This window comes from Hemitrygon akajei, chromosome 26, assembly GCF_048418815.1.
Source record: "Hemitrygon akajei chromosome 26, sHemAka1.3, whole genome shotgun sequence".
In the NCBI taxonomy this organism is placed as follows: domain Eukaryota; kingdom Metazoa; phylum Chordata; class Chondrichthyes; order Myliobatiformes; family Dasyatidae; genus Hemitrygon; species Hemitrygon akajei.
This window is the reverse complement of record NC_133149.1, coordinates 22676138-22699144: the sequence shown is the minus strand read 5'-3', so window position 1 is coordinate 22699144 and position 23007 is coordinate 22676138. Positions and strand designations below refer to the sequence as shown.

General features: G+C 42.7%; 1 protein-coding gene across 4 annotated transcripts in view; it reads right to left on the bottom strand.

The window, feature by feature from the left end:
- The window catches only part of pknox2 (pbx/knotted 1 homeobox 2), a 474673-nt gene that overhangs the window by 160963 nt on the left and 290703 nt on the right, over nucleotides 1-23007 (bottom strand). For all 4 annotated transcript variants that reach the window (XM_073029725.1, XM_073029722.1, XM_073029723.1 and 1 more), the window contains one exon: nucleotides 2076-2212. In XM_073029725.1, coding sequence (XP_072885826.1) covers nucleotides 2076-2212 — 137 coding nt within the window. The remainder of the gene's footprint in view (nucleotides 1-2075; nucleotides 2213-23007) is intronic.

The following is a 23007-nucleotide window of genomic DNA, read 5'->3' as shown; positions in this document are numbered from 1 at the left end:
GTCCAAGGCGAATGAAGGGAATAAAGGCTAATTTCTCGACCAGTTTTTGCTCTTTAAGAGTTCTCCCAAATAAGAGTCTGCCCCAATTAATCAGAATCCACTGATTCAGCAAATTTTATGTGGATTATTCACAGAATGAAACAGCAGAAGTGGTAGTTACAGATAGCTTTGGCAAAGTCAATGTAAATTTTCACAAGTCAAATCATGTTTTTTTTGGAGATTATATCCAGGAGTATAGGTAACGATAAACCAAAAGGCATAGTATGTCTGAAATTTCAGAAGGCCTTTGATAAGATGCCATGCAAGAGATTTGTTAAACAATATTAGAGCAGGTTTCATTGGGGATATTAAACTGTCCTGGACTGGTGACTGGTTAATGGAGAGAAAAGCAGGTAGGAGTTAGCAGGTCATTCTGGGTTGGAAGACTGATTAGTGGAGTGATGCAGGGATCAGTCAAGCGGCCTCAGCAGTTGAAAGCTATATTAAAGAAACTAAGTGCATGATATCCTGAATGACCAAATCTTTACTTATTCCCCCACTTGGTTCCATCTGCCCATCACTCTTCACCATTCCTTGGTCCATCTATCACCTACCAGTTCCAGCCTCCCTCCTCTCCAACCTCAGTCAAAATGCTGGGTCCCAACCTGAAGTATCAACGATTCTTTTCCTTTCGCAGATGTTGCCTGACTTGCTGAATTCCTCCAGCAGTTTGTTTTTTTGCTCCAGATTCCAGCATCTTGTGTCTCATTATTTTGAGAAGGTGGCTCTTGGTTCTAGCAAGAGGAACTACTGTTCCTGCAACCACTATGTAAAAGCTAGAAATGTTTGCATGTTTCAATGAGATCACCTCCCATTCTTCCAAAACCTAAAGCACAAGGCCAATCAGTTCAACTTCTCCTCCTAAGGTAACCCCACCGAATCCCAGAAGTTATCCCACTTTCTTATTTATTATGTATATTCTTCCTTAGACAAGGAGAGTAGATGGAACAAAATATTCCAGAAATAGTCTCAAGACAGAACGTAATTGCAGTATCACATCTTCACCCTCGCATCCAGATTCTCTCACAATAAAGGCTAACATACCATTTGCCTTCCCAATAGCATGCTGTTTCTGTCTAATAGGTTTCTCCGATTCCTGTAAATGGAGTCCTATGTCTTTCTGAGCACCAATGCAATTTAAGAAATGTCACAATTTAAATAATAATCTGTTTCTCTCTTGTTGCTACTAAGGAGGATGACTTCACACTTAATCACGTTATAAGCCATCTGTCAAGTCTTCGTCCATTCAGTCTGTCTATATCCCATTTATACTCCAGAAGCAGATAGTGAAAAAAGAAGAACCAAAGGTAATCAAAGCCATGGAACTTTGTTGAAAAAGTATGGTGATATGTTTGAAGATAACTCCACAATCTGGTGTCATCAGTTCATGAAGCACTGAACACAGTGAAACATGCATTGCTTATGACTCTCATTGACAGGGAAATATATCTGTGCATCCATTCACTGGAAACTTAACAGGGAGGAACTACTGATAAACCTTTAGTATAAAATGTAACAACTCAAATGAGTTAGTAAAATAGGACTGGTCAAAGAGTAAACTCAAGGATACTGACTTGTGCAGTTTAACTTTAGGATTATATTGCGTCTTCTCTCATTTGCATAGGAACATAGAGTGCTTAGAAACACACCCAAGTCCTTCGTGAGTATTTCTGTTCAACCTTACAGCACTCAGATTTCCTTCTTACACCTTTATACTGCTCTGTGGGTAGTTGCACTTGCACACATCTCCATGCATTCCCTTTCATACTTGTAAACTGGTGGACATATTTTACTACCTCTGCCCTGTTTATGTCTGCACTTTTCAAAACTCTACATTATGTAATAAATGAATTTTGTACCACCATCCAGCACGGTATAAGCTGGTCATGCCTCTACTCTGCATGCCTTTTCATCACTGACCTTCGTTTTGACCACGTTTTCATATCTGTATAATTATCCCTTTTATACTTGTATGTCATACTGTATGTTCTCCACATCCAAACACTGCTCTGCATGGTATTTATATGTATACATACCTGTACACTGCTCGTTTGTCAGACTCCAGCTGTGCTTGAGGATCAAGTGGTACGGTGGCTACAGGAGTAGCAGCTGTGGAGGATGCTGGAATATGCACTGGCTGCGCCTTGGTAGTCTGCTGTGCCGTGGCCGTCATCTACGCAGGATGAAAGATAACAAAGCTTTAAAGTGATGCTTCGCCTCAGAACTAATTTGAGGAGCTCGTTAGATCAAAGTACCTTATGCTCTCCCTCTTCTTCACACTACAGAGAGACTGAAATTCTTTAGCCAAGGATGGTATGGGATATATTTCATAATTCTTCAAAATGGCAGGTAACACGGGCTGTCCCTAGCTAACAAATAGGTTCTGTTTTTAAAGGCATCCATTGGTCGATTTTGTGTATCTTCCGTCTTTTGGACAAAAATCACTGATCTGGTAATCATTCCTGCAGGGTACTCTAATAAATGGCATCAAAAGCACAAAAGACTATAAGAAGGAGTAATTACGAAAAGTGGAGAGAAAGAAGGTGAAAACTAGTTCCATTATGAGAGAATAATGGTAGAATATTATGAGGGCCTGGTAGTTTCTATAGGTGTTCCTAAGACAGGCTTTACAACACAATAGTGGATTGAAATTGTTAGTAGATAAACTCTTGCTATGACTGGCTAGTGAAAGAAAATCCCCAAATGCAGTAGTCAAGCTAAAGACTATCCCAGTAGTCAACTATTTTAATTCCCATTCCCATTCTGACATGTCTGTCCATGGCCTACTCTTGTGCCATGATGAGGCCACCCTCAGGGTGGAGGAGAAACAATTTATATTCCATCTGGGTAGCCTCCAACCTGATTTCTCCTTCTGCTGAAAAAAAATTCCCTCCCCCTCCCCTCTTCTTCTGTTTCCCACTCTAGCCTCACCTCTTCTTTCCCCTGATGCACCTCCTCCATCCCTTTCTCCTATGACTCACTCTCCTCTCCCTTCAGATTCCTTTCTTCTCCAGCCCTTTACCCTTCCTATCTGCCTGGCTTCACCTATAACCTTCCGCTCGCCCCACCTTCTTATTCTAGCATCATCCACCTTCCTTCACAGTCCTGACGGGTCTCGACCCGAAACATCAACTGTTTACTCATTTCCATAGATGCTGCCAGACCTGCAGCATTTTGTGTGTGTTGCTAAAGACTATCCATTCCAAACCACTGGCTTCAGCAGTAAAACCCAAGAGTTCTGAATATAGTAATAAATGAGACTGGCTCTAAAGGAGTAAAGCAGCATGCGCAGATGGATAAAGAAATATAACATTGATTTAGATTCCCAAAATGATTCTGGAAATAATAGGTGGGCTTGGTTAATAAAAAAAACAGGGTGACACAACTTCTTTTGCACAAAAGTCTAAAGATGTCATTGAATCAGGAGCCAGAATGGGCTGTTCTATCTTCATATGAGAGCCCAGATAAGTCTACATCTTGCACTGTGCCAGGGTCTAACGTACCAGGCGTCCAAGATGCATCAAGTTTTGGATATCAGTGAGGTGGGGAACTCTGCACTTTTTGCTCTGGATAAAGCGATCGACTGAGTAGAGTAGAGTAGGAAGGAGTGAACAAAAGGCTGTGGTGAGAGGCGCCCCTCAGCTTTCAATGTTAAGTCACCATTATTTACATTAAATATCAATAAATTGGATTTGGGAAGTAAGAGGAAGCAATCAAAGTATCCCAAGTTCTGGTGAAAATATAAGAGACTGGACTACTACATAGTTGGGACGATGCATAGTCTAGAAGAACGATGTCAGAAAGAAACAAGATTTTAAACAGCAGAGAGCTGTACGTGAGTAGGTACATCGATTATTAAAGACAGCAGTGTGAGTGGGTGAAATCATTAAAAATTTAATCAGGCTCCTTATATACTGCATCTAACCGCAAGAAGTTATTGCTGAGTTAGTATGACTATAGCCCCACATAAAAGTTGAACGAGAGCTTCTAACGTGAATGGGTTAATACCACGGGTGCAGCGCCTTTACTCAGTTCATTTTTGGAAGGAGACAATAATTAATTGAATGAAATGCACATCCCTGAATGTTACAACTTTGCATTGTTGTTGCTAGCTGTCAGTTCGCATTGTAAACAGCAGTCAATCAAAGGAGATAACCAATGGCAGCTTAGAAACTATAACTGAATAGACATCTAAGGATTTTAATTCGTGTCAGAACAAAGCAGCAATGATTAAAGGGCTGAACTGCAGCCCATCCAGTCGTAAAATCTTTCATTAAATGTTTAAGGCCCAATCTCACTTTACAAAGTCCCTCCATTAATCTTATTACTTCCTCTGCACCCTGTGGTATTTAACACAAATGAGCTAAATGGGTTTCAATTCATTTACTGACACCTCAAAAGATCCCTGGGAAGGGACTGACAATTCAGTGTGTCTGAACGCCAGAGCAGTTCCAACAGTAGCTTGCCAAATCTACCATCACCGAGGGAGCTTTTGCTTTTATATGTCTCTGGATCTGCCTTTGGGACGACCTGTGGCATGGATCTGGTTGTCCTGTCATCAGCACCACATAGAGTCCTGGTCACCTCACTACGGGAAGGATGAGGTAGAATCACAAAGAGTGCAGAAGAGATTCAAGAGGATCCATTACAAAGGGAGAGTGGATCAGCCGGGTTTGTTCTCACTGGAGTGTAAGGAGACTGAGGGGTGTCTTTTATAGAAATTCATACAATTATAGAAACATAGAAAATAGGTGCAGGAGTCTCTCCATACCCCCTGATCCCTTTAGCCACAAGGGCCATATCTAACTACCTCTTAAATATAGCCAATCAACCGGCCTCAACTGTTTCCTGTGGCAGAGAATTCCACAGATTCACCACTCTCTGTGTGAAGAAGATTTTCCTCATCTCGGTCCTAAAAAGCTTCCCCTTTATCCTTAAACTGTGACCCCTCATTTTGGACTTCCCCAACATCGGGAACAATCTTCTTGCATCTAGCCTGTCCAATCCCTTTAGAATTTTATACGTTTCAATAAGATCCCCCCTCAATCTTCTAAATTCCAGTGAGTATAAGCCTAGTCGATCCAGTCTTTCTTCATATGAAAGTCCTGCCATCCCAGGAATCAATCTGGTGAACCTTCTCTGTACTCCCTCTATGGCAAGAATGTCTTTCCTCAGATTAGGGGACCAAAAGTGCACACAATATTCTAGGTGCGGTCTCACCAAGGCCTTGTACAACTGCAGTAGAACCTCCCTGCTCCTGTACTCAAATCCTTTTGCTATGAATGCCAACATAACATTTGTCTTTTTCACCGCCTGCTGTACCTGCATGCCCACCTTCAATGACTGGTGTACAATGACACCCAGGTCTCATTGCATCTCCCCTTTTCCTAATCGGCCACCGTTCAGATAATAATCTGTTTCCCTGTTCTTGCAACCAAAGTGGATAACCTCACATTTATCCACATTAAATTGCATCTGCCATGAATTTGCCCACTCACCTAACCAAGTCACCCTGCATCCTCTTAGCATCCTCCTCACAGCTAACACCGCCGCCCAGCTTCGTGTCATCCGCAAACTTGGAGATGCTGCATTTAATTCCCTCGTCTAAATCATTAATATATATTGTAAACAACTGGGGTCCCAGCACTGAGCCTTGCGGTACCCCACTAGTCACTGCCTGCCATTCTGAAAAGGTCCCGTTTACTCCCACTCTTTGCTTCCTGTCTGTCAACCAATTCTCTATCCACATCAATACCATACCCCCAATACCATGTGCTTTAAGTTTGCACACTAATCTCCTGTGTGGGACCTTGTCAAAAGCCTTTTGAAAATCTAAATATACCACATCCACTGGCTCTCCCCTATCCACTCTACTAGTTACATCTTCAAAAAATTCTATAAGATTCGTCAGACATGATTTTCCTTTCACAAATCCATGCTGACTTTGTCCGATGATTTCACCTCTTTCCAAATGTGCTGTTATCACATCTTTGATAACCGACTCTAGCATTTTCCCCACCACCGATGTGAGACTAACCGGTCTATAATTCCCCCGGTTTCTCTCTCCCTCCTTTTTTAAAAAGTGGGGGTTACATTAGCCACCCTCCAATCCTCAGGAACTAATCCAGAATCTAAGGAGTTTTGAAAAATTATCACTAATGCATCCACTATTTCTTGGGCTACTTCCTTAAGCACTCTGGGATGCAGACCATCTGGCCCTGGGGATTTATCTGCCTTTAATCCCTTCAATTTACCTAACACCACTTCCCTACTAACATGTATTTCCCTCAGTTCCTCCATCTCACTAGACCCTCGGTCCCTTACTATTTCCGGAAGATTATTTATGTCCTCCTTACTGAAAACAGAACCAAAGTAGTTATTCAATTGGTCTGCCATGTCCTTGTTCCCTATGATCAATTCACCTGTTTCTGACTGTAAAGGACCTACATTTGTCTTGACCAATCTCTTTCTTTTCACGTATCTATAAAAGCTTTTACAGTCAGTTTTTAAGTTCCCTGCCAGCTTTCTCTCATAATCTTTTTTCCCTTTCCTAATTAAGCCCTTTGTTCTCCTCTGCTGGTCTCTGAATTTCTCCCAGTCCTCAGGTGTGCCGCTTTTTTTTGCTAATTTATATGTTTCTTCTTTGAACTTGATACTATCCCTAATTTCCCTTGTCAGCCACAGGTGCACTACCTTCCCTGGTTTCTTCTTTTGCCAAACTGGGATGAACAATTGTTGTAGTTCATCCATGCGATCTTTAAATGCTTGCCATTGCATATCCACCGTCAACCCTTTAAGTATCATTTGCCAGTCTATCTTAGCTAATTCACGTCTCATACCTTCAAAGTTACCCTTCTTTAAGTTCAGAACCTTTGTTTCTGAATTAACTATGTCACTCTCCATCTTAATGAAGAATTCCACCATATTATGGTCACTCTTACCCAAGGGGCCTCGCACGACAAGATTGCTAACTAACCCTTCCTCATTGCTCAATACCCAAACTAGAATGGCCTGCTCTCTAGTTGGTTCCTCGACATGTTGGTTCAGAAAACCATCCCGCATACATTCCAAGAAATCCTCTTCCTCAGCACCCTTACCAATTTGGTTCACCCAATCTATATGTAGATTGAAGTCACCCATTATAACTACTGTTCCTTTATTGCACACATTTCTAATTTCCTGTTTAATGCCATCCCCAACCTCACTACGACTGTTAGGTGGCCTGTACACAACTCCCACCAGCGTTTTCTGCCCCTTAGTGTTATGCAGCTCTACCCATATCGATTCCACATCCTCCAGGCTAATGTCCTTCCTTTCTATTGCGTTAATCTCCTCTCTAGCCAGCGATGCTACCCCACCTCCTTTTCTTTCCTGTCTATCCCTCCTGAATATTGAATATCCCTGGATGTTGAGCTCCCATCCTTGGTCACCCTGGAGCCATGTCTCTGTGATCCCAACTATATCATATTCATTAATAACTATCTGCACATTCAATTCATCCACCTTGTTACGAATGCTCCTCGCATTGACACACAAAGCCTTCAGGTTTGTTTTTACAACATTCTTAGCCCTTATACAATTATGTGGAGGGTTCTAGGTAGGCTAGATGATAGGGTTTCTATAGAAGTACAGAAGACAGCATTTTGACTGGTTACATTCTTGCCTGGTCTGGAGGATCACAAGTGGCTGCAAAGGGTTGTGAACTCGGCCAGTTCCATCTCAGGCACAACACTTGCCCCAGTAAAGTCATCTTTAAGAGGCAGTATTTCAGGAATGTGGCATCCATCACTAAGGACCCTCACCATTCAGGACATGCCCTCTTCAGAGCATCAGAGAGGAGGTACCGGAGTGAGAAGACACACATTCAACAGAAACAGCTTTTCCTCCTCTACCATCAGATTTCTGAACTCATGGCCACTCCATTTTTATTCCTTTTATTTCGTATGATCTATTTATTACGTAATCTATGTTAACTTGATGTATGTGCGCTGTATTGCTGCTGGAAAACTACAGATTTCACCTTATGTAAAACAGTGAAGTTGATTCTGATAGATGGTCAGAGTCTTGCTCCCAGTGTCAGAGAATCTAAAACTCGATGGAGCAGGTTTAAGGTGACAGGGGGAAATGTAAAGGAGATCTGAGGGGAAAGTCAGGGTGGCAGTGATTTGGAATGAGCTACCAGAGAAGGTGGTAGAGGCAGAAGAAATTACAATGCTTAGAGGGCATTTGAATAGCTACTAGGATAGGGAAGGTGTAAAGGGATATTGGCCCAATGCAGGTCTAATACATTAACATGGGATGGGTGCAGGTAGCTATTTGATTGGCAACGAAGAGTTAGGCCTAAGGGCCTGTTTCTGTACTATACAGCTATATGACCGTAACCAGATGCAGACTCCAACCATTAGATCACATGAAGGTTCCAGATTGAAAGGTTTTAGCCTGAAATGTCTATTGTTTATTAGTTTTCTCATAGATGCTGCCTGACCTGCTGAGTTCCTCCAGCATTTTGTGTGCGTTGCTCAAGATTACCAGCATCTGCAGAATCTCTTGTGTCTGTTAGATCAGGCAATTGTTTTAATACCACTACTTTTCTTAGTGTGATATGCTATGAGGCCATGGCCAGTTAACTACTGTATCTGCTGGGTCTCCAATTCTTATTGGGGAACAAAAATAAAAGTACTATACTGCACTTCCAGTTATTCACCCAACACAGCAAGTAATAGAAATGGAAAAGAGCTGATCTTGAACAGCCCCACATTCATATCAGAATCAGAACCAGGTTTATTATCACCGGCATGTGACGTGAAATCTGTTAACTTAGCAGCAGCAGTTCAATGCAATACATAATCTGGGGGGGGGGGGGGGGGGGGGGAGGGGAGAGAGAGAGAGAGAGAGAGAGAGAGAGAGAGAAAATAATAAATAAAATAAATCAATTATGTATATTGAATAGATTATTAAAGAAGTGCAAAAACAGAAACACTGTATATTAAAAAAGTGAGGTAGCGTCCAAAGCTTCAAAGTCCATTTAGGAATCAGATGGCAGAGGGGAAGAAGCTGTTCCTGAATCTCTGAGTGTGTATCTTCAGGCTTCTGATCTGCTACCTGATGGTAACAGTGAGAAAAGGGCATGCCCTGGGGCGCTAGAGGTCTTTAATGATGGACGCTGCCTTTCTGAGACACCGCTTCCTAAAGATGTCCTGGGTACTTTGTAGGCTAGTGCCCAAGATGGAGCTGACTAGATTTACAATCTTCTGCAGACTCTTTCGGTCCTGTGCAGTAGCACCTCCATACCAGACAGTGATGCAGCTTGTCAGAATGCTCTCCGCGGTACAACTATAGAAGTTTTTGAGCATATTTGTTGACATGCCAAATTTTTTCAAACTCCTAATGAAGTATAGCCACTATCTTGCCTTCTTTATGACTACATCAATATGTAAAACAGCATTGGCCCTGAAATACTAGTTAACAGCTAATATTATTGAGGAAACTGTAACACTTGCTCTGAAATGGGCCACCTTCACATATGACAGTAATGCTAGGGATTTTACAACTTCTGCTCCAATCCTGCCTCAGACCTTCCACCAGAGAGAGCTCCAATCCTGCTCCACTTTCCCTAAAAACATGCAATCTTCCACAAATTCAACCAGTACTCCTCCAGTAACAACATCAGAAACTGCCCAAATCCTGATGCCGCAGTCCCTTAACCAGAAACCAATACAACCCAGCAGCTTTGGCCTCAAAGCCAGATGCTCACATGCAATCAAAGCCTTTCAGTCCAAAAGAGATACTCTGCTCCATTCCATCCCAGGCTGCTCTATGAACAGGGAACCTGCTCCATTCAAATCCTTTCCCGTTCTAAACACCATGAGGCCACCTTTCCTCTATAGCCAATTTCCTTGCATGCTGAGGCAGCCGGGGGTGGGGGAGTTGAGAAACTGTCATCCAACAAATAGCGCGCTTGACAGAACAGGCACTTGGTACAGATGATTTGGTGGGCAATGAAAAGGAGAGCTGTTGTGCTACCTGACACAAGGGAAAAGCTTCTCTCCTTCCCCCTCCCATTCCCTCCCCTAGGGAACTCTTTCTGGATTTTGATCTCAATCCCATTTTATTAAACAGTCAATTTGTTTCTCAAGGGAGTGACAAGGATAAGGTTGCTTGGTTCATTATCAGCTCTTTCAAAAGCCATAAATTCTTAATCCCTGCTTCAGTGTGAATTAAATTGGGCTCTTCACACTCAACTAACCCCATTCTACATTCCTTTGTACTTCCAGCTCTTAAATCTCCACAGGTTTTTAAGTTTTATTTGGTCGTCTCACGCTCACCTACTACAGATACCAGTCTCCCCAGAGACCTCTATAGAAGCTTAGTCGTTGTGCTATCAAGCCTGTGGAAATGACTGACAGCCACTGTCTGCAATAAATCCCTCCGCCACAAATCCTCAAGGACAGAATTTATGCGCAAAGAACAAAGAAGCTTAATTTAAGACATTCCAATTTATTTTCATTCTCCTGATCACTGGGCAAATCGGAGCGGCAGCAGATTGTTAATGAGTGGGTGCTTGATGAGTTTATTTGTCTCAATATGTACCACAGAGCTCTGACAAGATAAATCAGCACCCTGTGTTATAGTATGTACTTGTGCCAGCTCCCTAGGCATTTCAGGTAACCAATTCAATGTCCAGCACCATAATAAGGCATAATGTCAATTGAGTTTCAATCCCTGATAGAATCACAGAATTCGAGAATCAGGGAACGAGGCCATTCAGCTCTCCATGTCTATACTGACCAGTGGGCACCCATCTGTATTACTATCTTTTAGCACTTCACCATCGCTCTCTATACCTAAGCAATTCAAGTGCTTGTCTACACACTTCGTAAATGCTCAGTGACTCTGCTACCACCACTCTGATCTCTCTAAATTGCTAACACCTTATTCCAAATCTAGGTTCTGTAGATTAGTCTACCTCTAATATGGGGAAAAGTTCCCCACAGTGTATGAAGCATGGTGGTGGCTGCATTATGCTGTGGGGATGCTGTGGAAGGCCTGTGAAAGTAGAGGGTAAAATACAGGGAAATCCTGGAGGAAAACCGGATGCAGTCTGCAAGAGGGCTGCGACTTGAGGGAAGATTTGTTTTCCAGCAAGCCAATGACCCCAAATATAAACCCAAAGCTACACAGCAATGGCTTAAAAACAACTAGGTTAATGTCCTGGAGTGGCCAAGTCAGAGCCCAGACCTCAATCCAATTGAGAATTTGTGGCTGGACTTGAAAAGGGCTGTTCACTCACGATCCCCATGCAATCTGACGGAGTTTGAGCAGTTTTGTAAAGCCGAATGGGGAAAACGTGCAATGTCCAGATGTGCAAGGCTGATAGAGACCTATCCACACAGACTCAAGGCTGTAATTGCTGCCAAAGGTGCATCTACTAAAGACTTACTTGAAGGGGGTCGATAATTATGCCATCAATTATCTTGTGCTTTATATTTGTTATTAATTTAGATCACTCTGTAAAGATCTGTTTTCGCTTTGACACAAAACTGTCTTTTTCTGTTGATTTGTGTCAAAAAAAGCCAAATTAAATCCACTGTGATTCAGTGTTGTAAGGCAATAAAACTTGAAAACTTCCGGGGGGAGGGGGTGAATACTTTTTTTAGGCACTGTACATCAGGATGCTCTTTGTTCGCTGCAGCTCAGTATTCAATACTAACATCCCCTCAAAACTATTCAATAAGATTCAAGACCTTGCCCCAATACCTCCTTGTACAATTCGATCTTTGATTTCCTCACTGCAGACCCGTCAGTTCGGATTGGCATCAATATCTCCTCCACAATTTCAAACAAGAGAAAATCTGCATATGCTAGAAATCCAAGCAACACACATAAAATGCTGGAGGAACTCAGCAGGCCAGGAAACATCGACTGTACTCTTTTTTCCAGAGATTCTGCCTGGCCTGCTGAGTTCCTCCAGCATTTTATGTGTGTTGCTCCTCCACAATCTTCATCAGCACAGATGCACCACAGGGCTGTGTGCTTAGCCCCCTGTTCTACTCACTTTACACTTATGACTGTGAGGCTAAGCACAGCTCCAATGCCATATTTAAGTTTGTTAACAACATCACTGTTGTAGGCCGAATTAAAGGTGGTGACCAATCAGCATTTCGGTGGGAGATTGAAAAGGTCTATGAGCTAGTTCTCATCAGGGGGTCAGAAGTGGAGAGGGTCAGCAAATTTAAACTCTTTGGTGTTATCATTTCAGAGGACCTGTCCTGGGCCCAGCATGTAAATGCAATTACAAAGAAAGCACAGCAGTGCCTCTACTTTCTTAGAAGGTACCAAAGATTTGACGTGACATCTCAAACTGTGACAAACTTCTATAGGTGGGTAGTGGAGAGTATACTGACTGGCTGCATCACACTTGCCCCATCACTGAACTATTCCCCCAACCTACAGACTCACCTTCAAGGACTCCTCATCTCATGTTCTCAATGTTTATTGCTTATTTATTTATTATTTCTTTCTTTTTGTATTTGCAGGGTTTTTTTGCATACTGGCTGAACGCCCAAATTGGTACTGTCTTTCATTGATTCTATTATGGTCATTATTCTATTGTGAACTTACTGAGTATGCCTGCAAAAAACTGAATCTCAGGGTTGTTTATGGTGACATATATGTACTTTGATAATAAATTTACTTTGAACTCTTTTGCTTTATGTTAATGATTTGCACCCAAATGTACGGAGTATACAGTTATTTCCAAGTTTGCAGATACAAAACTTGGTGATATTATAAAATGAGAGGACGAACGCTGACTGAGCTTTCCTGGTGAGGAAGTTAAGGATACAGTTGCAGAGGGAGGTACAGAGGCCTAGGTTTTGGAGCTTGTTGATTAGAACTGAGGGTATGATTGTGCTGAACGCTGAGCTGTAATCAATAAACGGCAGCCTGGTGTAGCAGGCTGAACTCAGCAGGTCAGGCAGCATCTATGGAGGGAAATAAACAGTTGATGTTTCAGGCTGCCTGATCTGCTATGCTGTTCCAGCATTTTGTGTGTCTATCTGCAGAATCTCTTGTGTCTCTAGCTTCTTTAGTCTCTCCTCTTACTTGAAATAATCCATCCCAGGCAACTTCTGGCTGACACCTTTCCTGAAATGCAGCCACGTAGTACTCACAGCTGAGGTCTGACCAACATCGTATAAACTTGGGGTATAACCTCCCTGTTCTTGTATTCATGAAGGCTGGTACCAACAGTTCATTTAAAAAAATTTTATTTCCTGCTAAATTCACTGCCATTTCTTTTTGAGGGGTGCCACCTAAAAGTTCTTCTCTGCTCTCCAGAAAGATTCCCTCCTATCCATTTTGCCTTGTTCCCCCCTCAGTGGTTTTTCCTTCCTCTCGGGTCTTTAATTAGGTATTGATCAAAGCTTGCTTCCACAGCCACATTTTTTTCCTGAGCAAATATCTCTAGCTCCAAGTCATCCTATTTGGATTTCTACTTAATTTCTGTCCTACATAATTTGGACTCACCCAGAATCACAGATGTCTTCAACCATGGAGTGTTTTTCAGGCAACATTCTCATCACTTTCCAAGATCCATGTTTTACACTATGCGTCAGTGCCCCTGACAACCTCTGCAACAATACTGACTCACTGTACCTCATGGTCCACAGTTCCACTTTATTCTCTAACACATTCCGTGCTCCAGCAGATGACATTTTTTCTTTCTTTCCAATATCATAAGCTGCAATAGCTCTTGGAATATCCCTCCCGACCTATCACTAAAGAGTCTTTCAAATTGCTACAGGTGTACCGTGGAGAGCTTTTCCTGGCTGGTTGTATCACAATTTGATATGGAGATTTCAATATGCAGTACTGAAAAAGGCTGCAGTCGGTTGTAGGCTCAGCCAACTCCATCATGGGCATGATGCTCCTCACCATCAAGGAGATCTTCAAGAAGGTAGAATCCATCTTTAAGGACTCCCACCACCTGAGACATTTCCTCTTCTCGTGACTTCCATTACAGGTGGTACAGGAGCATGAAGACATTTTAGGAACATTTTCTTCCCTTCCACTATTTAATTTCTACATGGTCTATGAAGCAAACACCATCTTATTATTCTTTTGCACTATATTTATTTACTTTTATAACCTACGGTAATTATGTCTTAAACTATACTGCTGCCACAAGACAACAAATTCCACGTGATAATAAAGTTGATTCCTGTCACTTTTCACTGACCCCTGTCACTTGCCCGCAGAAGTTGGTGAAGATAGCTCACTACCACCTTCTGAAGGGCAATTGAATGAGGTTAACGTTGCTCTTCCAACTTTACAGACGCTGCCTGACCTGCTGGATATTTACAGGTCCGCACCTCAATTCCAGAAATGTTTGCTTTCTTTTCTCTCTCTCCCCCTCTCTCTGCTGATATCACTGCACCAACTCATGCATCTCACTGAAAGGTGAAAAAGCAATGAAGTAGTGAATAGTTGAACTACTAATGTACGTTCTAAAACAGTTGATGGGAATTGTTTTTACTGTAGTGAAATAAATAGCTTTATTTGTACCGTAGCTTTAAATAGATTTGAATCTTTTTGCAATTATTTGACTGCTTTAAATTTGCAGTTCCTATTTTCTTTCACTGTGCAGCATAAATCAAAATTCTTTATAGTTTTTATATAATGGACAGAAAGGGAGAGGTGGGCACTGGGGATGTGGTCTGGGAGCCAAGGAGGCAATAACCCAAAAAAGTTCGAGAACCACTGATTTCGAGTCATAGAGCATAGAAACAGATCCTTTGATCCAACACGTCCATGCTGACCACGATGACTATCTGAGCTACTCCCATTTCCCTGCATTTAGCGCATATCCTATTGAACCTGTTCTACTAACTCCCCTGTCTAAATGGCTTTTAAAACGTTTTGTCAGCTTTTCTCTTGGTCTCCACCCTTTCACTGACATTCCCTTCATTCTCTCCACCCCTCCCCTTCTCTGCAACTGAAAACATGCTTGTTTTTAACTTTGCCTACTTCTGACGAAAGGTCATGAACCTGAAACGTTAAGTCTGTTTCTCTCACCGCAGATGCTGCTTGACCTGATGATTATTTCCATCATTTTCTATTCTTGTTTTGGACCTCTAATTTGCGCAGAGTTTGGCCATTGTTGTAAGTCATTGGGCTGGGGGGAGCAGTGACCTACCTCAGAGTGGGTACTGCACCTCACTGGACATTAAGCTAAAGAGGTTGACACTCGGTGGAGGAGATCGCAACATAAGTGGATAGGGAAGCCATCAAAATGCAGTGGCTAGAAAGGGGAATTCCAAATGTGATCCCAATCCTGGAAAAAGTTCATTAATATCATGCATCTGATTAAGGTCAGTGGAAATGTTATTAAATCCCAGAAAACAACAACCAATCTGCAACACTCACCGTAACACACCTTTCAGTAAATCATTCGCATACAAATCAAGGGATCTGGTGTGGCCTCCTGCATTCCCGAGGTGTTTGCAGGACCTGGGTGGTGTTCATGAGTCACTGAATGTTAACATTTAGGTACAACGATGGTATTTGGATGTGTGTACAAGAGTCATGTCACCTTGTTCCAATTATATAGGGTCCTGACTATACTGCATCTGGCATACGGGGTGCAGACCCTATCTAAGGAAGAATATATGTGATAGAGGACTGCAGCAAAAGATCACACATTGATTCCTGAGTATTTCATATGGAGAGACTGCACATTACAAGCATTATAAGTATGGATTCCTGGGGGGAGCATGATAGCGTAGAGATTAGTGCAATTCTTTAAAGCACCAGCTGTAAGAACAGGGTTCAATTCCCACTATTGTCCGCTAAGAGGCTGTACCGCATCAAATCAATTCTGAGAATGTGGCGAGTGTGCATGTGGCCGGCTGATCGTGCGGTGAGTCGATTGGGCCTCCTACATGCGGGAGGCACTCCCTTTTGGAGCTTGTTTTTTCCTCTTGGTAGGCTCAGTTCATACATAGCTCCCACACTATAGGCTGCACACTGTGTAGTGTTAGTAGCGTGACTCAGGAAAAAAAAGCATTTCATCACACTGTTGTAGTTCTTGCCCCATGGATGTGTAACGCGCTGTAAGGTTTCACTGCTAATGTAATGGCCTCTCTGTAATGTTTCACTGCTAAGGTAATGGTTTCTTTGTAGCAGCAATGTTTGGGTTATGACTAGAGATAACGGGGGCTTTGGAATGTATGCTAGCCAATGAGAGGCATGTTGTTCTTTCTTGTGGGTCTGGCAGCAGGGATTTTGCGGTCTTTTGTCGGCGAGAGATGAAGCGAGAAGACGCGAATGGAACGAGTTGGTAGACCGGTGGACGGAGTGGACTCAAAGCGAGGGACTGACAGTCAGTGACGCTCGGAGGAGGTCGATGGGGGACGAATGGACAAATCCGTGAGCTCCAACATGCACATTAGACTGTTTCATTAAAATGGGCCCTTTTACTTTTTATTTTCTTTACTAACCCTATAGTCAGATTCAGACTTGTAAAGTTCAATCGTTAAGTTGCATATGGTGTCCTGTCTGATATCTTGTGGTTTGGATTTGTCTCTGGGCAACACATCACACAGCATCCACACAAACGAGATTTCTCAGTTTGGCTGGGCCAGAGGCTGCCTTCCCCTAGACAAACTCATGCTGGCCAAACCCGAGGATTACAGATATATAACACTTTATTTCCAAGCCCCTCTTCTCCAGCTGATTCTCAACATAAAACAGAAGTAGAAGGAGCCTGCTCTTCCTTTCTGTGTATATTAGAAGAAGAATAGCCCTTAACTCGGCAGTGGAATTATCGGGGCACTGTCTTTTGACGGTGTTTCCATAGCAAGCTATTATTATTTTTATGAGGCCAAGTTACTAGCTCGACGCTCAACCCGACTTGGATTCGAACTCGGGAACCTTCGCTCCGGTGTCCAGCGTTGATATTATTGCACCACCAAGCGAGACATTCTGTGTATATTGACTGATCTTTTATCTCAGCCCTTCTTTCCATATCCCTCAATATTCAAAGGTTTGGCTTGAATATACTCAGGGACTGAATCTCCAGTCCTGTCATGGACAGAGCATACAAATGATTCAGTAGTCTCTCAGTGCTTTTCACCTATGCCCTAAATGGCTGATCTCCTTCTTTGAGGCCTTGAACCTAGCAGTCAGAAGAAGCATCAATTTGGCATCGACCCCCATGAAACCCTTTTGTATGTATCAATGGGATTACTACTCATTCTTCTAAATTCCAAACAGACTAAAGATAAAAATTAGAAACACGAGAACATCTGCAGATGCTAGAAATCTAAAGCAACACACACAAAATGCTGGAGCACTCCAGCAGGCCAGGAAGAACCTGTGGAAAAGAATAAACAGTCGGCATTTCGGGCCGAGTCCCTTCATCAGGACTAGATTGGCTTGTACATCGAAACATACAGTGAAATGTGTCACTTGCATCAAATCAGATCAGCGAGGATTGTGCTGGCCAGCCCACAGGGTGTCGTTATGCTTCTGGTGCCCACAACTCACCAATCCTAACTGTACGACTCTGGAATGTGGGAGAAAACCAGAGCACCCAGAGGAAATCCATGTGGTTATGGGGAGAACGTACAAACTCCTAACAGGATGAAAGATCAGTGCTGATAGTATGTTTATTCTCATAATCACAAACCACTTTCCCCTCATCCAACTATCTCTTCCAGTGGTTTTAGTACAGATCTTTCATGCCTTCCCTTCCTTGACCGTACCTTTCTCTTTTCAGAGAACCTAGAAACTTCCAGGAGCTGTCAGAGGACATGAGTTGAGAGTTAGGGGGCAAACGTTTAAGGGTAACATGAGGGGGAATTTCTTTATTCAGAGAGTGGTAGCAGTGTGGAACGAGCTTCCAGTAGAAATGGTAGAGGCAGGCTCAATATTGTCATTTAAAGTAAAATTGGATAGGTATATGGACAGGAATGGAGGGTTATGGGCTGAGTGCGGGTCAGTGGGACTAGGTGAGAGTAAGCGTTCGGCACGGACTAGAAGGGCCGAGATGGCCTGTTTCCGTGCTGTAATTGTTATATGGTTAATTAGAAAGAGTCAAATTCACTGGATCTACACTCTCAAATGCGGGCACTTCACAAACACAAGAGAGTAGATGAGAAGTAGTACTTGAAGTGGTGAGTTACCAGTCCTGAGTGGTGAAGGGATGGTGCCAACCAGTGCTCCAGAGGGGTAGTGTGTGCAGCAGTTCTCAGAGTCGATGGAACACTTAATGAAGTTGATGAACGTGAACCTGCTTAGGGATTTGTCCAACGTGCATCAAAGCCTATGTTTGGGTGGCCAGAGGCCTGAGCAGCAAAACACTGATTTTGTGCACTTCTTCACTGAGAACACAAGCTGGATCCTTTAATAGGGGAGTGGCGATCAGGATCATTTCAGCAGCAGTGATAACCAACAGTGTTCTGACCTCAGCCATGCCACCTCAGCTTGCTGGCATCTTGGCTCCAGACTCTTATCATTGCCAAGGGCTTTGAGGGTGTCCCTGCACTTCCAGTAGGTTACCCTTTATCACATTGCTAGTCTGGCTAATGCTCTGCCCTGGAAGGATAGCTTGGACGCATTAAGATTCTCTATAACACTTGATTCTGCATCGCGCTATTATACTACCTTATACTGCCTCAGTGCACTGCTGTTAAGGAAATTATTTGTGCGGATGGAATGCAAAATGAAGGTTTTCCACAATATATGTGACAATAATAACCCTATTTAGCAACTGAAAATCAAAGACATGTGCTCCTCCCAATGCTACTCAAATCATTCATTCTCAATGGCCCATCAGTGGGATAGTGCAGACTATTTCCACAAGGTGATGTGGAAAACACAAGTCAACTGCAATCTGGCTAATTGGCATCCTATTAGTCTACTTTCAACCAAGTGATGGGAGCTGTCATCAACAGTGCCATCAAGCAGCACATCCTCACCGATAACCCACTTACTGATGCCCATGGTGAGTTTTGCCAGGACCATTCATCTCCAGATTTTAATCACAGCTTTGGCCCAAACAAGGCTCAAGGAGCCGAATTTCCTGGGAAAAGAACTGAACGTTCTGGGGTTGACAGTGAAAAATCGAGGCCCGAAGATCGTTCGGAAGTCTGGAGGTTGAGGTCTGATGGTCAAAGCCCTGGATATATGTGCCTGAAATTCACTGGGGAACTCAGAAGCCCATTGTTCACAAGTCTGCTGGAGACCTGGAGTCCTGTCCTGTGGTTGCAGGACTGTCTATGTAGGTGGGAGGGAGAAAAGGGGCTGGTTTTGCTATGGTTGTTTTGTTGCTTGTTGTATTCTGGTTGTTCTGCTGAGCATTGTGGGCTTGCTATGTTGGTGCCAGAATTTGTCGTGACACTTGTGGGCTATCCCAGCACATTCTTGGGTTGCATTGACTGTTAATGAAAACATCACATTTCACTAGATGTCTTGATGTACAGGTGATAAATAAATTAATCTAAATTTGAATGTGAGAGGCTGAGCGTGCTATCAAGGTGTTCTGAAAATTAAAGACGATGGGCAAATCTGAAGCCAAGGGAAATGACCATGGACATTAGAGGTCAACCACCCTCCTCATCAGTTAAACCAAGGACCTTCCTTCCATCACAAGGTTAGATGTGGGGACACCTACTGACAACTCACCCTCATCTCCTCAGCAAAGCAAGCCAACTCTGTTCACATGCAGAATATTTTACACATCATGCAAGCAATGAAGTCCCAGTAAACGACCAATCGTCATCAAGCAACCCACCCCTCCCCTGCCCAATCAATATCCTGGTGAATCACCAGTGACTAAAGGTGAAACAGGACCAGCCACATAAACATTGTGGCCTCAAGGTTAGGTCAGAGACTGGCATTCCGTGGAAAAAGACACTCCTCCCTAACGTCCAAAAGCCTTTCTCCCATTCCTAAATCAGAAGTCAGGATTGCAATGGAATACCTTCCAATAGCTTGGAGGGGAGTGGCTCCAACAACTATCAAGAGGCCCAAAAGTGTCCAAGACAAGTAACTTTTATGACTGATGCCTCATCAACCAACTAAGCTCACCAGAGGCCTCACTCTGCCCTTTCCCTGTAACTATTCTGCATTATGCTTTTTTTTTACTACCCTAATTTAATCATGTATGGCATGATCTGACTGAATGGAATGCAACATTAAAACTTTTCATTGTATCTCAGCAACATGGTAATAATAAACCAATAATAATCATTCCCTCCATCACCAGTGCAGTGACTTGGTGTGCAGTATACAAGGTGCACTTTAGTTACTCACTCACGCTACTCTAACATGGAACAGAACAAATCAACTTGTTTATTAAGACCCGTTGGAGGAGGCATCTTGTGTTTCTACTTGGCGCCTTAGGAGGCCATTTGCTGAAGCAGCAAACTGGATATCAGAATATGAATTGTTTTTCCATACCACATGAGATAAAGGGATTTGGCACCACACCACTGAATCCCGACAACGGAATGCTCGCGCGGGCAGAGCGTCATGAAAGTTATTTACTCCAGAAAGTGTTATTTTCTTGCAATAGCAGAAGAGCTAATTTTGATGCATAAAATTAGATGTCTAGAGTGAACAGGAAGGATACATTTATCTTAGAATAGAGCTCTATAACTTTGGTGTCGCAGATTTAAAGCAATTCACACATTATAAACAGAAAAAAAAGAGAAGCAAAAGATCAAAGGGTTGTGATGGTTGGCTCAAAATTTTGTCTATTTGTTTCTGTATGATCCTCATGTCCTGTAATACTTCCTGTGTCTTGTTCTGTAAATCTCAGTCTTAACCACAACTCAATGATATGAAATGCGTCTTTATCTGGTCATCCTTATGTTGGTTATCCCCTTATCCTGAGAACGATGCTAACTCTAGACTTTATTATTTCCGTTACTTCCATTCCATTCTAGTATTTCCATTAACTCTAATGGAAATACTTTTAGTTGCATTTATCTTGCTAATTTATCCCCACCTTCTCTATGAAATTACTGCATGTTTTTTTTTAAAGTAAGAATAGGCCAAACTTCTCCAATCTCTCCTCCTTGAACAACTCCTCCATCACAGGAATGAACCTATTTAATCTATACCCCAATGGCTCCAAGGCAAGTATAATATCCATTAGATGCATGGATTAAAACTGCATCATTTTCCAAACACCCAGTTCGCTCCCTCCTTCTTCTTTCTGCCATTCGTTTCATCCAATGTGCAGGTGATGGCAAGTTCTCTCAATGGTGCGTGATGCAGTATAGAGCAGATTACCATTTAGACTGATTCTGCCAAGCTCCTCTACAATTATCCAGGCAGCTGAACCTGCTATTTTACCATAAGACCATAAGATATAGAAGCAAAATTAGGCTATTCATCCCACTGAGTTGTGCTCTGCCATTCAATCTTAGCTGATTTTTCCCCAAACAAGAGAAAATCTGCAGATGCTGGAAATCCAAGCAACACACACAAAATGCTGGAGGAACTCAGCAGGCCAGACTGCATCTATGGAAAAGAGTACATTCGACATTTCGGGCCAAGACCCTTCATCAGGACTGGAGAAAAAAAAGATGAGGAGTCAGAGTAAGAAGGTGGGGACCCATATTCCTGCTTTCTCCTCGAACCTAAAACCCCTTTACCAGTCAAGGAGCTATCAATCTCTGTCTTAAATACACACAATGACTTGGCTTCCACAGCACTCTGTGGCACTGTATTCCATAGGCTCACCACATTCTGGCTGAAGAAATTCCTCCTTACTTCAGTTTTAAAGAGATGAAAAACTTAAACCCGAGATGAAATAGTATCCTAGAATCCCATACCAATGGAAACATCTTATCTATGTCCAATCTATCCAGGCCTTTCAGCATTTGGTGGATTTCAGCGAGATCCTTCCTCATCCTTTGGAAATTCATCAAGTACAGGCCCAGAGCCATCAAACACTCCTCATAAATTTATCTTTGTATGGCAGAGAAAAATACATCACCCATCAGACCCCAGATTAGCAGTGACGTGCAAGATGCATTAAGCAGTCATATCAGCTGGAATGTGAGGAAGATGAATCACTTCCAGTTGCAGTATGCTGTATCTTTGGTAATTGGTATCTGCAGATAAACATGCATGAAATGAAAGGCACCCCTCATCTTGCTTCACTCTGCCTGCCGCTCTCTGACAAAACAGACTGAAATTACTTTACTGCATTGGAGCAATTAGTCGCTGCACAATGGAAGATAATCGCCAATGCAGCAAAAATCCAGCAGCCTATCATTTCGCATTTTCCCCTCCCCCTCTTACTTTCAAATCTCTTACTATCTTTCCTTTCAGTTAGTCCTGATGAAGGGTCTTGGCCCGAAACGTCGACAATGCTTCTCCCTGTAGATGCTGCCTGGCCTGCTGTGTTCCACCAGCATTTTGTGTGTGTTGTTTGAATTTCCAGCATCTGCAGATTTCCTCGTGTTTGCCACATAAAAATATTTGACCACATTGACAGCCACAAACACGGCAGTCCTCACATTACTCTGTCACAAACTTGCAGCATGACATCCTTATTAAGCATGAATAGCTTTGATGAGCCTTACTTGGAAAATTGCACTGTGAAGAGGCTGTATGAACATGGTCCACAACGAAGAGCCCTCCTTACCCCCAGCTCCTCCTCCTCCTTGTAGGAGCTTATACTGGCCATTTGTCCATCGCTTTGCTCTTTATCATACTGCTCTTCAGGGAGAAAGCCAAATAATCACCCTCACTGGGAGTAATCGCTACTACAGAGACTTTGAAGTCAAGACAATTTCTTTCAGCATCTGGCATAATACTCCCCATAGACCTTAGCAACCTCAGAGATCTCTGGAAAACACTAATCTGTCAATCTGCCAAAGCAGCAACTGGCAAAATCCTACATGCAAGGAGCTCCTATTATAAGAAGACACTAGCTGTGAGAAATGATGA